The 15,188-nt window shown below is 42.8% G+C and overlaps 1 protein-coding gene across 1 annotated transcript in view; it reads right to left on the reverse strand.

Annotated features, from left to right (window-relative positions):
* Window positions 1-12,028, reverse strand: part of OXNAD1 (oxidoreductase NAD binding domain containing 1) — a 37,881-nt gene extending 25,853 nt beyond the window's left edge. The window contains exons 1-3 of the mRNA XM_036758561.1: window positions 11,752-12,028; window positions 11,416-11,479; window positions 877-983 (exon numbers count right to left, since the gene is read on the reverse strand). Coding sequence (XP_036614456.1) covers window positions 877-983; window positions 11,416-11,479; window positions 11,752-11,867 — 287 coding nt within the window. The 5' untranslated portion in view covers window positions 11,868-12,028. The remainder of the gene's footprint in view (window positions 1-876; window positions 984-11,415; window positions 11,480-11,751) is intronic.
* Window positions 12,029-15,188: the final 3,160 nt, after the last annotated feature.

Below are 15,188 nucleotides of genomic sequence, written 5' to 3' on the forward strand. Positions count from 1 at the left end.
AGGAAGGGAGGGGGCAGCTAAATGATACCTAGAGCATAAAGTGCCAGGCATGAAGCCAAGAAGATTCATCTTTCCGAACTCAGACAACTTACTAGCTGTGTCACCCTGAGCAAATCACTTAACCTTGTTGGCCTCAGTTCCTCATCTATAACATGAGCTGGAAAAGGAAATCGCAAACCACCCTAGTATCTTTACCAAGAAAACCCCAAATGGGGTCACAAAGAGCTGAACATCAATGAAAGACTGAACAACAACGTGGGGAGAAAGGACTTGGGGTGGGGTGGGTAAGAAACGGGAGAAAAGAAATGCTTGTTCATTTTTAAAATTAATAATAATAATAATAGTAATAAAAGATAAACTCATTTACCCCCTTACAGCCTCAAATATAACTTGCAGAATTGTCTTACAGCCAACTATCCATAACTGCATGAGTTGGTAAGACTAATAATTTTTAATTGAAACTTAAAAAGGTAAATTCCCCACTAATTATTCTAAATCAGAAAAATGGACATCTTAAAAGTATTGATCCTCTGCATAAGTCATGAGGCTGTTACCACTGTATAAAATCAAGTGACTGTATGCTAGTAGGGTGGCTCCTGAGCAGGTCTGCCTCAGACAGGAAGATCTGGGCTCAGGTACCCCTATTTTGGACACATGCAGACTGAGTGACTGGACAAGGCCCTTCACCTTTCAGACTATACCACAGAGCAGCTGCCAACGTCCATGGATAGAAGAGAGCCTCCTCAGGAGGTGGTTCCCTACAGCAACAAAATCCAAGATCTGGATCTCCTCTCCCCACAAAAAAAGATTAAGTACAGGAGCAATGTGGGAATCTACCCCTCCGTGTACCATGGGAAGGACATAAAAAAAACTTACCACTGGCCAGCTTTGAAAGTAAAGTCTTTATTGGCGACCAGCAAACGGAGCCTTCGGACGGTTTCTGATTCATCGGCAAGCCCACACACTTTAGCAGAAGACACAATCTAAAACAGAAAAAATACGCTGTGATTTGGTTACATTTACAAACCACATACAAAAACTCCTAGGAACTCATGGGCAGAGCACCGCATGGCATGTCAGTTTAGAAAATCAGTGTGACTGACCCTCAAGATAATTCGACAGAAGCAAAACCAAAGAAAGATGATCACATAATTTGTCTACAAAGAAAATTCAGAAAGTCTTTCAGGAGGCAAACTATCAGACTAGTCCAATTTTGCCCTTCTAACACTCAATAACCACTAAACTTTCAAATTCTAACTAATACGTCTGATGCCTGGGGACGATGTTTTAAATCCCAGCACTCAGAGAGACCCTAAATGGTCTAATACGGTGCTAAGAGTCAAGGAGGCACTAATCATCTCGCTGGTGAGTGACTCAGCTTCCTGCCATCCATCTCTTTGTATCCTGGGCACTTAGCACAGTGCCTAGCATACAGCAGGTGCTTCATAAATGTTTACTGGACTGGACCGTCCTCTGTCCTCATTAACACTTCCAGCAAAGGTGGCCAGGAGATAAGGTTTAAATCATTTATTTTTGTCCCTAGAATGACACAGTTTATTAGAGATTTGCCATAATGGGTAGTCTTAAGAAATCTCACCATTTGTGACACTTGCCAAGCGAGCCAGATTTAATTTACTGAGTAGCTAGATTTGAATCTGAACACCTTCATGGAGGCGAGATGAGACTTATATACAGAAAGACTGTGGGAGAGATCTAGGGAGGTCCTGGGGTGATAGGAGTAGGGGTTTAGGGAAGGTCTTGAAGAGGAGTCTAAGGAGGAGGTGAGGTGAGGTGAGAATCCAGGAACCAAGAGAATGGGATTAAGAGTGAGAAGTAGCTGAAGGCTCCCTGGAGGTAACAGACAGGTAGGGCTAGAATAGTTTAAGGGTAACAAAGATTTGGGCCTAGTGATAATGCAAGGCTTATGCCTCAGGCAAAAGGCTCCTCAAGTGGAAAGATTTAAGGAGAATTCAAGGGGGCTCCCAGATTCTGTACTCCATCTATTTGGGTGAGGAAGGAGACCTATTTCCAAACTTCAGTGTCCAGATAGCTCCTTAGTCATCTCTCCAACCAGTACCTGGGCAGGAGTCACTTCTATGCTACTAATTAGTGGTGATACAGCCTCATCTAGAAAATCTCAAATGGGGGGGGGGTCTGATTGTTAGGAAACTGTGCTTCACTTGGAGCCCAAATGCTTCTCCGTAGTTTTCACTCATTATTTCTGCTCTGCCCACTGAGGCCTAATCCCTCTTTTACATGACAATCCTTGAAATATTTGAATGACCCCCAAAATGCTACCCCAAATGTTTATCTGTTCAAGCTTCCCTGGCCCAACTGCCCCTTCCCCTCTCATCATGTACACCTTGTTTGTTCTATGAAGAATTAACTGTTCACTTATTGGAGGGATATAAAATCATTCAGGCCACTAAAGTCCTTTTCTACAGTCAACCTAGACAAAAGGTACCCTCATGCAGGTAAGAGACAATTCTGAACTTACAGTGTTCCAAAATTTACTTTTAAATTGGTGCCACACAATTATCAATGGTGGCCCACAGAACCTCCATAACTCATAGAGCAGCTTTACCTTGGCCCAGCCCATAATCCCGCCCCACCCCCCCACCCCGCCCCGTATCTTCACCATGGAAATGGCTCTCTCCATCTTGACCTCTGAAGTTTTATACTGGGGGCTGACTACTCAAGACTTCTTGACACTCAGTCTCTCCTGGGCTAACAGGAGAAGGCACGTTCTAGGTTTTCCTCTGGTGCTTCCACCTGACCTCCAGTTCCAAATTCCCAGCTTCCCGCTGGCCTTTTCTACTCTGTGTGTGTCTGGAACTTGAAACTTAACACAACTTAAAACTCAGCCTGGTCACCCAGGCCCAAAGCAGTCTTTGATTCCCCTCCCCTTCACCCCTCCAAGCCAAGGCGTGGCAGAGACTAGCCAAGTCCTCCCTCAAAATGTCTCCTCCATTCTCCCTGTTCCCGCCCTAACTGGATCTGTTACTGAATCTTATCGTTATACAAAGTGCACACAGAGTGCACTGAGCTCATGGTCAGGTCAGGTCAGGAAGATCCAGCCTCAGACACTGCCTAGCTGGGTGACCCTGGGAAAATCCCCTAACCTCTTTAGGACTTCAGTTTCCTCATGCACCTCCCAGAACTGCTGTGAGGATCAAGTAAGAAGAAATCTGTAAAATACTTAGCCCTGTGCCTGGCGCACAAAAGGCGTTTAATACATGCTTATTAGGGGCCCCCCCCCCCCCCCCCCCGCCAACGTAGTAGATTACAAGTTCTCTGAGAAAGGGCTATATAGACTCTACCTATTGCTATGCTAACCAATATATCCAATACGGTGCTTTGGAGAAAAGGAAGTGATGGAGGTGCATATGTTGAATGAAAACTTCAGAATAATAACTTGAAAATTAGTTCTCAGAATAAGAGGAAGTCGTAGAAATGGAAGGCCTCCTTCATTTTTTTAAGATCATAAAGAAAATTGGGTTATTATGAATATTTGACAGCTCGGGGAACAGGAAGGGGGAGAAATACTTTGTCTCAGTTATTATTCTGAGGAACAGGAATTTTCTCTTATTTCCAGCATATTTGATTTTTTAAAATCCCAACACAAAGAGACCTAATGAAAAGCATCGCAGGAACTTCCATAATGTAATTCCTCTCCCCTGGAAGAAAATGCTTACTTTATTAATATCAATACTACTAATTTTCAGTAAGAGCAACCTTTAAAAAATATACCTGGAAGATGTATTGTTTCATTTTAAAATGCTTAACTTCCAACTGTCAACACTATTTCAAAATTTAAAGATAGGAAATCTAAGCCTACAAAGCGCAGGCACTTGGGTAGTAGGGAAAATGAAAGTATAGTCTCTCCACATACAAATAAAAATTAAGTGTGCAAATTCTCTACAACTCCTAAGAACCCTGTGAAATGAAACAGCATTTTGCTAATTTCCAAATATGTACTACAATGATTTTGTAGAAAAGGTTGTAAAGTATTGGCCAACTATCAACTCTTCATCTGATTGTAGGATCGAGGAATAACCCAAACATTCTCCATAGATCACATGACTTACTGTCACCTTTGGCCTAAAGTTGTAGGTTAGAACATGAGAGACAGGAAAGAGATAAGAAAAGCCCCTGATGGACCAGGCAGAGGCCTCCTCCTGAAGCTCAACCACATTTCTGATGTAACGAGAATCAAGGGCTGGGCCTGGTGACATAATTTGCCTGATCATGTTTCTTCTAATTATTAAGCAAGTAAATATGGAGAATTCTTTTCCAGTTTTTTTCTACAATGCTCTGTAATCTACAACCTTCTTATGTGCTATTGCTTCTCTGTTTTGTTTGGAAAAGCAAACACTTTTGATGACAGGAACAACTCCAATTCTGATGTCTGTGCTTCCTTTCATGCTTAATGATCAAAAGATTTAGAAACTGAGGCTTTAACCAGACATATTCTAACTTAAAACACATGGCAGCAAAGGAATTTCTCCATGAAATAACATTTAAACACTTCTACCGTCCAGTAAAACAATGTCTGTGCCAACCAACTTATATTAGTATACATACAAACACACATACATACCTGTAGATATATTTTTGAAGCTTTAAGTGTACCAGCATTAAAAAAAATACAATTCTACCAATTAAACAAGTTTTACACAGACGGTTTTGACTCTCTGACCAGGAAAAGGATCTTGGTACAGGAAATCTAATTTTCCCCCTCTCTCCCATTACTTCCCCAGCTTAAAACCATAGGCAAAAAAACCCAAACAGAAATACAAATAATTATTTAACGTAATGCTACTACAGGAAAATAAATCTAACAATGGGAATGGGATGATAAGAAAATTAAAATGATAAGATTTTTATACAAGTAATATAGTCACCTAGAAAAACATCTAATTGTCTCATGTGATGTAGAAACTCTCAGAATCACGACTTTGTATTTTTCAGGGGCACAGGCCTTTCACTGAGCAATGACTTAGAAGGCCATGAAAAGTACCTTGCCATTAGTGAATGTGGCCTGTTGAGAGGGTGCCAGAATTATTTTAGATTCTTCCTGAAAACATTTACGCATAAGCTGAAGTAGAGAAGAAACATGACTTTCAGATGATACACTTTTCTGACTTAGCCAAACCATCATTTGTTAAGACAGAGAGTTTTGGGTTTTGACAAACTTAATACACATTTATCACTAGAATAAAGGAGCTGATGATTCCTTAGAGAATCTAGTCCAGTGCCCTCACTGAAGAGATAAAGTGAGGCCCAGAGAAGTGAAGCACTATGCCAAGATCATGCTGGTAACCAAGCTCATGGTGACCAGAGATCATCACCTTTGGAGTGATCGGCTCCAATGCCTTACAGCACCTGGGTTATCCCACATAGCAGGCACTTAGATACACATTCATTGGTGTGGTTCATCCTTGTTTAGAATTCAATTCAACCAACATTCATTAAGTGCCTAACTACATGCTAGGCCCTGGGAGTGCAAAGTAAAAGTACCCCCAATGGTCACTGCCCTCCTAGAGCTTATATTCCATTGGGCAGATACAGAAAGATGTGAGAACTAAGGGGGCCCCGGAGGTTCTGCTGTAGGAGGCAGGCTCAGTGCAAGGCTTGGAGGGAAGACACAGACTGTAGGAGGCAGACATGTGAGGGCAGAGGAGGAGACCAGGCTTGCCTCAGGGTGAGATGAGAGCTGTGGAGGGCCTTCAGTGTCAAAAGAAGAACCTGAAGATTTGTGAGGGGAGGGTAATGGTCAGACACTAGAAACATCGTCCAGAAGCAGATGGGAGGGCAGGATGGAGAAGGGGCAGAGAGGACAGTCAGCATACCACTGGAGTAGTCCCAGGGACAGGTGTGTGAGCCTGGACTTTGGTAAAGGCTGTGTAAGAGAGGAGGAAGGCAGACAGGAGAGATGTTATGGAGCTAGATTTGACCAGGCCTAACAAACAGCCAAGTCCAGTAACAATAAGGTAGCATTTACACGGCATTTGGTTCGCAAAGCCCTCTACAAAATCTGTCTCATTTGATCCTCAAAAACCTAGAGATAAGCACTATTATCCCCATGTTACAGATGAGGAAACTGAGGGAGAAGTTAAGTTACTTGCCTAAGGTCACACAGCAGCATTTGAATTCGGGTCTTCCTGACTCCAGGTCTAGTGCTCTATCCACTGCACAACCCAGCTGTCTCATCTAACTCCAATACTGGTGGTTCATGCAACAAAAATTAATTAGTATGGAGGAGGGATGAGGGAAAATATGAATTCCATTCTGTACATGGTAACTTCAAGAAGTCAATGGGACATCAAGCAAGTAGCTTGTAATTCAGAGTTTAGAAGAGATATGATGATGGGTATTGAGATTTAGAAGTTTTCTCCCTAGAGAAACATGGGAACTCATGGAGAGTCCAGGACGGAGCCTTGGGGGACACCCACACTCAGTGGGTGGGAAGAGGAGGATAATTCACAAAAGGACACTGGGAAAGAGTTCGGGGCAGGGGGAGAAGAGAGAAGGGAGGAATTATGGGGAAAAGCTCTCAAGGAGTCAAGCAGAATGAGGCCTGAGAAAAGGCCATGGATCTGGCAGTTAAACAGGTCAACCTGAAGAAAGCAGTGAGGCTCTAAATCAGCCAAAGTCCTTTAGATGGGGTGGAGCTAAGATGACTGAGTAGAGGAAGCAGTACAGCGAAGCTCTCCCAAATTTCCCCTCCAAGCAACTTAAAAAAAAAAAAAACACCTCCAATCAAATTCTAGAGTGGTAGAGCCATCAAAAGGTCAGGGTGAGACACTTTTCCAGCCCAAGACAACTTAGGAGGTCGGCAGGTGGGGGCTAGCCCAGAGCACAGGCGGCAGCAGCAGCACCAACCATGGGCCCTGGAGGTGGCTGCAGCAGCAGCAGCACTTTAGGAGCTCTCAGCCCAGAGACAAGCGAGGGGGTCGAACTGGTCGGCAAGGGATTATGGGGACCCTGGGCGCTGTTAGGCAACTCCAAAGCCCATACCCACTTCCAGGTCCAAGGTCCAGGGTGGAGAGGAGCTCCTGTGGTCCCAAGGATACAGGGGACATGAAGAGCAGGACAGACTGCAATCCCAAGGAAGCAGAGGCCCTTCCTGGTTAAAGATCAGATTGCAGACCAGAAGAGCAGTAACTACACTTCTCCCCAGGTCACACTACCTTGGAAGCACCAAAAACTTGCCATTCCCCAGCACTAGCTTTGAAAACAGTAGCATGGAAAAGCTCGAAGTTTGGGACAGTGCCTCCCCATCCCTAGGTGAGCAGAGCCCAACTTTAACATAAAGGTCAAAGCTGAGAAATAAGCTGGAAAAATGAACAAACAAGAACTTGTCCCATAAAAAGCTACTACGGTGACAGGGATAATGGAGACACAATCTCAGAAGACAATAATGTCAAAACAATTATAAGCAAAGCCTCAAAGAAAAAAGTGAATTGAATATAAGCCCAATAAGAATTTCTGGAAGAGCTAAAAAATGATTTTAAATATCAAGTAAGAATGGTAGAGCAAAAGCTGGGAAAAGAAATGAAAATGATGCAAGAAAATTAAGAAGAGAGAATTAACAGCCTGGTAAAAGAGGCACAAAAAATACTGCAAGAAAATAACACCTAAAAAACCAGAATGGGTCAAATGAAAAAAGAAGACAAAAACTCACTGCAGAAAATAATTTCTTAAAAATCAGAACTGAACAACTGGAAGCTAATGACTCTAGTAGAGATCAAGAAACAACAAACCAAAATAAAAAGAATGAAAAAATAGAAGAAAATGTGAAATGTTTCATCAGAAAAACAATTGACCTGGAAAATAGATTGAGGAGAAATAATTTAAGAATTATTAGACTACCAAAAAGCTATGATCAAAGAAGCCTAGACATCATATTTCAAGAAACTGTAAAGAAAACTGCCCTGATATCCAAGAAGCAGAGAGTAAAACAGAAATTCAAAGAAACCATCTATCACCTCCTAAAAAATTCCAAAACAAAAACTCTCAGGAATATTATAGCTAAATTCCAGAGCTTGCAGGTCAAGGAGAAAATATTGCAGGCAGCCAGAAAGAAACAATTCAAATATCATAGAGCCACAGGATAATAACAAAAGATTAAGCAGCTTCCATGTTAAAGGAGTATAAGGCTTGGAATACGATATTCCAGAAGGCAAAAGAACTAGGATTACAACCAAGAATAACCTTCCCAGCAAAACAGTATAATTCTTCAGAGGAAAAAAGTGGACATTTAATGAAATAGAGGACTTTCAAGCATTCCTGATCAAAAGATCAGAGCTGAATAGAAAATCTGACATTGAAACACAAATTCCCTAAGCTTTTGTAGCCTAGGTTTTACAATGATTATTTTTTCAATCTTTGCTGTAAGATGAGATAACCACACTTAATAGTCTAATTGTCCAATCCCTAAACATCCAACCTGTCTTATGAATTAATGTTTCTTTGCATGTGACCTTCAAATAACTACAAGTGCCCTTGTGATTTGGGGCCAATCACTAACACGTTCTTGGAGCCTCTCCTGTTAAGTGATGGGCCTACGCTGGAAGATCTCGACTGTACCCTCCAGCTCCCACAAACCTCAAATTTCGTCAGGACAGAGAGTGCTCCCTCTGGCCCCTGTTCTGCTAAGAACCTTGCCTAATCTCCCAGTGAAATATTATTCTTGCTTAAATAATTTTTAATTCATAAGAATATTTCATTTCCTCCCTTTGATTCATTATCTCCTTGAGATATTTAAGGTTATCACAATCTCTAAGTTATTTGGACTATAAAAAATACTTGTAAGTTTGAAATCATAAGCAGGCAAACGTTAATTCCAAAGTTCTATTTTCCTATAAAAGCATATACTTCAGATACCCTGAACAAGTAACAGAATATAAATCAGTATCCAAAAATACACATTAAATATACATTTTTAAACCAATCTCAGAGCAAAGACCTTTTCTCTCCCTCATCTTGAAATGTTCTCATTGTGATGCAGCCCAGGGAGCTCTACCCTCGTAACCTTCACTCGACATCCCCAGCCTGACCTCTCCAGCATGTGTGGACACAGCCTTCCAGAGCTTATTATGGTCCACATTCAGGCAGACTAATAGATATTAATTAGCTTCAGAAATAAAGTGGCTCTGAAGACTTTCTGGCCCGACCCTTGGTCCTAACTAACTCTTTTGCTCCACCTCTGCTGTAAGGAGAGCCTAGCATATATTATTCTATTACAATCTAAGCTCCACGAGGATAGGGATTACGTTTTAGCTCAACTTTTCCACTGTCCTAGCACACTGTGTGCTCTGTACATAGTAGCCCTTTCTGGAATACCGGTGGAAGAGTATTGAAAGACTCAGCTTTCAGCCAGGCCAATTTTTCTTAAGATAGTCTTGGGGAAAGAGACTTATAATGTCCTGACTTCTGGATACTCTGATTCTCAAAACTTTTTGAAGTGTACTATTAAGAGTCTGCATTAACTTTCTTTAAGCTTGAAATATAGTTTAATTGCCACTCCCCCGCAAAAAAACTCCCAACCACCTAATTAACAGCACAGTCAAGGGGGCCTTTTTCAACTTTTAAAAGTATCCATTGAATATTCTAATTGTACCAGCTTTAAAAGAAAAAAGAATAACTCAAAGCATGTTAAAAAAAACTTCACGCCATCACATTAAACTAATTTCCTTCGTAATTGGCATGGTTGTCATCCTTCAAAGAGAGCTAACAAATCTCAGCTTTGCCTATTCGGCAATTTTGGGTTGAATGAGACAAAAACACTTTACAGATTTTTTTAAAAACGGATTTTAGAAGGTGTATGTTCCCATGTCATATGAACCTGGAGCAGCTGAGCTAATGTAATTCAAATTTCCCAAGAAAACTGGCTCAAGGCTAATCGAAAACACATAAAATTTTGGTCCCAAAGCAACTTTCTAAGAACAGAATTAGGTTGAAAAGTGATTCCTCTTCCAAAACGTCCTCTTTTCAGAAAGGAGCAGCAACAGGGACCCTGACACAGGGCATGGTACAGAGGGCCTTGCTTTATCCCTGGGTGATCTGGGGAGAGACTCCTTAGGGCCTGGGCCTCAGCTTTCTCATCTGAAAAGTGGGGATGAAGTATGTGGTAGAGGGCAGGTTTGAGAGAGGATTTCTACAACCCTTCCCCAGTCTATGTCACAAGAGTTTCCAGATCTCTTTCCATACTCCCTTCCACTGCATGATGGGGCCAGACCCATGGTTTCATCAGTGGAGGACCATAATGGTGAGCACACTCCCTCAACCACTGTAAATGGCATTTCAAATGTTGCCCCCCCCCCCCCGACTCCTTAGTATATGAGGGCAACAGGCAACAGAAACAGCACCAGACCTAGGGGCGGGAAGCAACACACATTCAGAGCACACGTGACTGAGAGTGAGCAGGGGGGGTCATGATGTCTTTCTTACTACCAAAGTCTATTGTTTTTTCTCCCCCAAGCATAGCCTCATTACACAGAATAACAAATTTTAGTGTATGATATTTGTAAGCCTTAAAAAAACTAATGAAAACTCTATTTAAAAATCTTAACACTGTCTAACAGTATGGATGGCAGAAAACCACAACCCATGAAAAACCATTAACCAGATCAAACATTCAATTTTAGATATTCAATGAAAATGGGGCTACTCACAGAGGGAAAGGGTGAGTGTCCTTCCCAAGCCGTGAAACCCCTTCATGGAGCAGAAAAGCTTTCTAGGGGTCTGTCTGAATATGGTGGAAAGTCTGCACTTGGGACAAGGAAAAAGATCTTCTGCTTTGCTTTCTCACATGTTGGAATGAGAAGTGGTTCTACAGCAGGAGGGAGAACAAGGATTATAAGGCAAAGGCTTGGAACAAGTCCTCTCACTTAAGATTCTAACTCTACGAGAGCTCATCCCTACCCCCCATGACAGTTCTGATGTGACGCGCTCCCCCCTGGAGGAGGGTCAACTTACCATACCAGCCTGACTCTAGGAGGAAGTGAGCATGTGTCTGTTGCCCGCACCCACAAGGACAATGAGCCCTGCCAGCAAGGTGTGCTAGGTGCGTAACTGGGCTGAGCTCCCAATGCTGCCTCCCTGGGCAACCTGGGCAAGTCTCTCATCCCCAAAATGTGGGAAGCTGGACTGCCAGCCTGGGCTCCGTCATGGCTCTGGGTCCATAGGCCCATGAACTGTCTCTGAGCCTCATTTTCATCTGTAAACCAAAGGCAATAATACTTGTTCTCCTCCACTTCTTGCGAAGTGCTCTTTAAATCAAAGAGCTACCTAAATGTGAGTTGTCATTACGCAGACTTATCCAGAAACGGCAACAGTCAGCATCATGCGGGATTTCCCCCTACTTCTCTGGAGAAGACAGAAAAGTCAAGGCACAACAAACGTACTGACCTTGTCCCGAAAGATTTCTGCTGTCCTCTCCAAGTGATTGCTTTTCTTCTGGGATTTCATTATGCTAATTTAATAAAAAATAAGATCAGAAGTTTACTACACCTGCCCTTTAGGGAAGCAATGAATCAAGTTAACATGCAGAGTAAGGCCATTCAGAATGATACCGGGGACAGGCAGAATCTTAAAAAATAACCATTAAACCAGCCTGAAGAGCAGTGTACGATCAGTCATCTTCAGCTCATCGTACCCAGTGGGCGACTGAAGCCTACTGTGCCAGCCTGTCAAACCAAATGAAGTCTCACCAGCCTCCAACGTCATGGAGCACACAGGACATACCAGCTCCCGGTGAAGTGACGCCAGCCTTTGGGCCTCCGTGGTGACACTGCAGCCTGAGGGCAGAATATTCCAGCAGAGCCTCTCAATAAGGGGAGGATGACAAAAGCACGAGCCATGGTACAGCTGGGCAGAGGCTAGAACACTCTGGGAAGCCTAAATTTTATAAAAAGATGAAAGGAGGTAGAGGAAGGTTATTCTGCTGGCAGTGGGCCCTGAATATTAATCACCATAGAATTGAGAACTTCTTTGACATTCATCCCTATGGGAAAAGGAGTCCTTAACGGGTTCCTGGACTCGGGTTGAGGAACTTAAAAAAAACCCCAAACATTCTGATAACTGTAACTGGATATAACTGGTTTCCTTTGGAATGCTACATGCTTTATTTTATGGATTTAAAAACAATATAAAGGGGTCCAGAGGCTCCACCAGACTGCAGAGGGAGGGGTCCAGGACACACCAAAAGGTTAAGAACCTCTGTTAGAAAGTTAATTAACAAGCATGTAGGAGTTCCCCACTACATGCCAGGGACTGTGCTTGACCCCGGAGAGTCAAAGACAAAAAACTCAAAACAATCACTGCTCTGGAGGAATTTAAATTCTTTTGGGAGACCCAACATATAACAAAAACAGCTAACATTTTTAGGATTTAAGGTTTGCAAAGTACTGTCCATGTATAATTTTGTTCTTACAACAATCCTGTAAGGTAGGTGCTAAACTCCTTTGAAAAGGAAACTCAGGCTGAAAAGGGATTAACCCAGGGTACCAAAGCTACCATTTGCCTGAGGAAAGATTTGAAGTCTGGTCTTCTTGACCCCAAATGAGACATTCCGTTCACTGTGACAGCTAGCAGCCTCATAGAGGAGGAAAAGGAAAGGCTTTCTGTGCAAAGTGATGCTTGAACTGCATTTCGAAATAAGCAAAGACTGGATGAAGTGGAGGTGAGGGGGGCACCAGAGGTATGAGAGATGGACAGGACAAATGTGCAGAGAAAGGAGGAGGGGAAACCTGTAACGAGGCTGGGGAGCTGGGGAGGGACCAAACTACCCAAATGATGGAGGACCTGAATTTATAGTCTGTCCTCGATGTAATAAGGAGCACTGGAACGTCAGAATGATTCCATCAGCCGTGTGGAGGATGGGCTAGAAGAGGAACTACTCGAGGTAGCGACCTCAATGGTTAAGACACAAGGTGCTGAGGGAGGTCCTGGATCAGGGAGGCCACAGTGTCAGAGAGAAGGGCGTATCTGAGAGATGCTGCAGAAGTGAAACCAAGGGGCCTTGGTAACAGTGTAGATGGTGGGGTGGGGCTGAGACAGTGATGACTCCCAGGGCATGAGCCTGAGGGACTGGGGGAGAGAGTGCCCTGAAGAATAATAGGAAAATTCAAAAGAGACTGGAGTTCCATTTCAGACAAAGTCTGAGGAGTCTGTGGGATATCCAGTTGGAGATGCCTACAAGGCAGCTGGAGAATAACCTTGGACCCATTCCATTCTCTGAATATGAGGATCCGTGATACACATGAACCTAGAGTCCTAGACCTCCAAAGGGAAGGGCCCTCAGGGGCCACCTAAGACTCCCAAAGTAAAGAGCCTTGCCCAAGGTCACAGACTCAGTGGCAGAGGGAGGATGTGAACCCAGGTGCTCTAATTCCAGAGTCAAAAACTTGCGGGAAAGTTTATTTTGGGATTTTTTTCTTCCAAGCCCTATCCTAATATTGTAAAAGGTGCACATTCCTTGGCATGAAAACATCAGGCAGCTTTTCTCAATCCCCAAATCTTTGACAAGCCTTCTTCTAAAAGCAGAGGACGCTCTAGTCTAGGAAGCACGGGGCACAGGGGATACAGGGCCTGCTGAGGAGGCCCAATCTCTCTCTGCCTAAGATTGCCTGGGAACCACCTGCCATCTTTGCCTCAGGCAACCCGAAGAATGAATGAAATGTCTTCTAAGTCCTCCAGAAAGTCTTTCAAAGCTTTTCAGAAAGCCAGTTTTAACTTTCTGGGAGAATATAAAATCAATGTATTGTGCTTACCATTAATAAAAACATGCATTTACATTCCTACTGCATATATTTTGCTTGTTCAGTTATAATCTTGTTAGAAAATAGTCATCTACATTGCAAATCTGTTTTTAGACACAAGAATCTTTCTTATGACTGATGTTAATATGTGAAATAATTAAGACATTCCCTTTTCTTTTAGTAAATTATGAAAATATAGAATTACTTTCCACCTTAGAAGTTGCTTAAACATTTTTAGAATTAAAAAGCCAAAAATAAAAAACCAGCATTTACATGAAAGAAATGGGTTCAAATTCATTTTTAAGTCTATGAGATTTTGTGCTTGAATTTCAACAAGGACCCATAAGATGAGGCTCCTACACTCAGAGGATCCGAGGTCAAACTGCTGCCATTTACTCCCTGTGTGACATTGGCTGAGGCAGGTAACAACCTCTTTCGGCCTCAGTTTCCCATCAGTAAAATGAGAGGACAGGATTAGATGAAATTTAAGTCCTTTTCCAACTATAAATTTATGATCCTGTAACCCTCTTCGAAAGAGACAGACCTAACAATCCGTACCTGGAAAAAAAAATCCATCAATCGATGGGCCATTGTTAAGCACACGAGGTCCTGAACACAGCAGAAAAAGCAAAAAGAGCCCTGCCCTCAAAGAGCTTCCATTTGATGAGGGAAGCCACATGTACACAAAAAGGCATACATAGGATACAAATGGGGAAGGCACTAGCTGCTGCAGGATGTAAGAAAGGCCTCTTATTTTAGTTAAAAAAGCTAAATGGATAGTAACACTCTTTTTAATGCCCTCACAATGGTGGAAGGGCTTATCCTCCCTGAAGGCACATAATGCAAATGTGACTTTTCCCCATTTCACCAACACGGAACGTCTAGGGTTCTCAGATGGGCCTACCTGTGCTCACTGCTCACGTCTGGAGTGAGATTTAAATCCAGGCTTCCAGTCTCCAAATTCTACCCACAGCAGGCTGATGAAAAATGCCTATCATCCATCCAAACTAGGGCCTTCAGTAGGGTGGGCAATTACTTAGTGCCTCAGTACATAGATGTAGGACAGGCCAATGGAACTAATGAGAAAATGACCCTAAAATAAACCCAGAACCGACTAGGAGGAAGAGCAGCATAATGCACGGTGAGAACAACTTCTAGTACTCTTAAGAGCAACACTGTTGACAGAAAGGTAGCTTTGGAACCAGAGGACTTGGGTTCAAGTACTGCCACTGAAACACACTGGCTGTGACTGTTAAGCTGAAAACACCGACCTTGACCAGTAGAGTTCCTACACCAGTAAAATCACATTCCCTCTCCCTATTTTATATGTGTGTGTGTGCGAACACGCGTGCGAATCAGTCCATCTATCTCTACAGTTATCTCTTCCACATCATAACTTTCCTCACTGCAGTTTTGATACAC

The sequence above is a fragment of the Trichosurus vulpecula genome, chromosome 5 (assembly GCF_011100635.1).
Source record: "Trichosurus vulpecula isolate mTriVul1 chromosome 5, mTriVul1.pri, whole genome shotgun sequence".
NCBI classification, from domain to species: Eukaryota; Metazoa; Chordata; class Mammalia; order Diprotodontia; family Phalangeridae; genus Trichosurus; species Trichosurus vulpecula.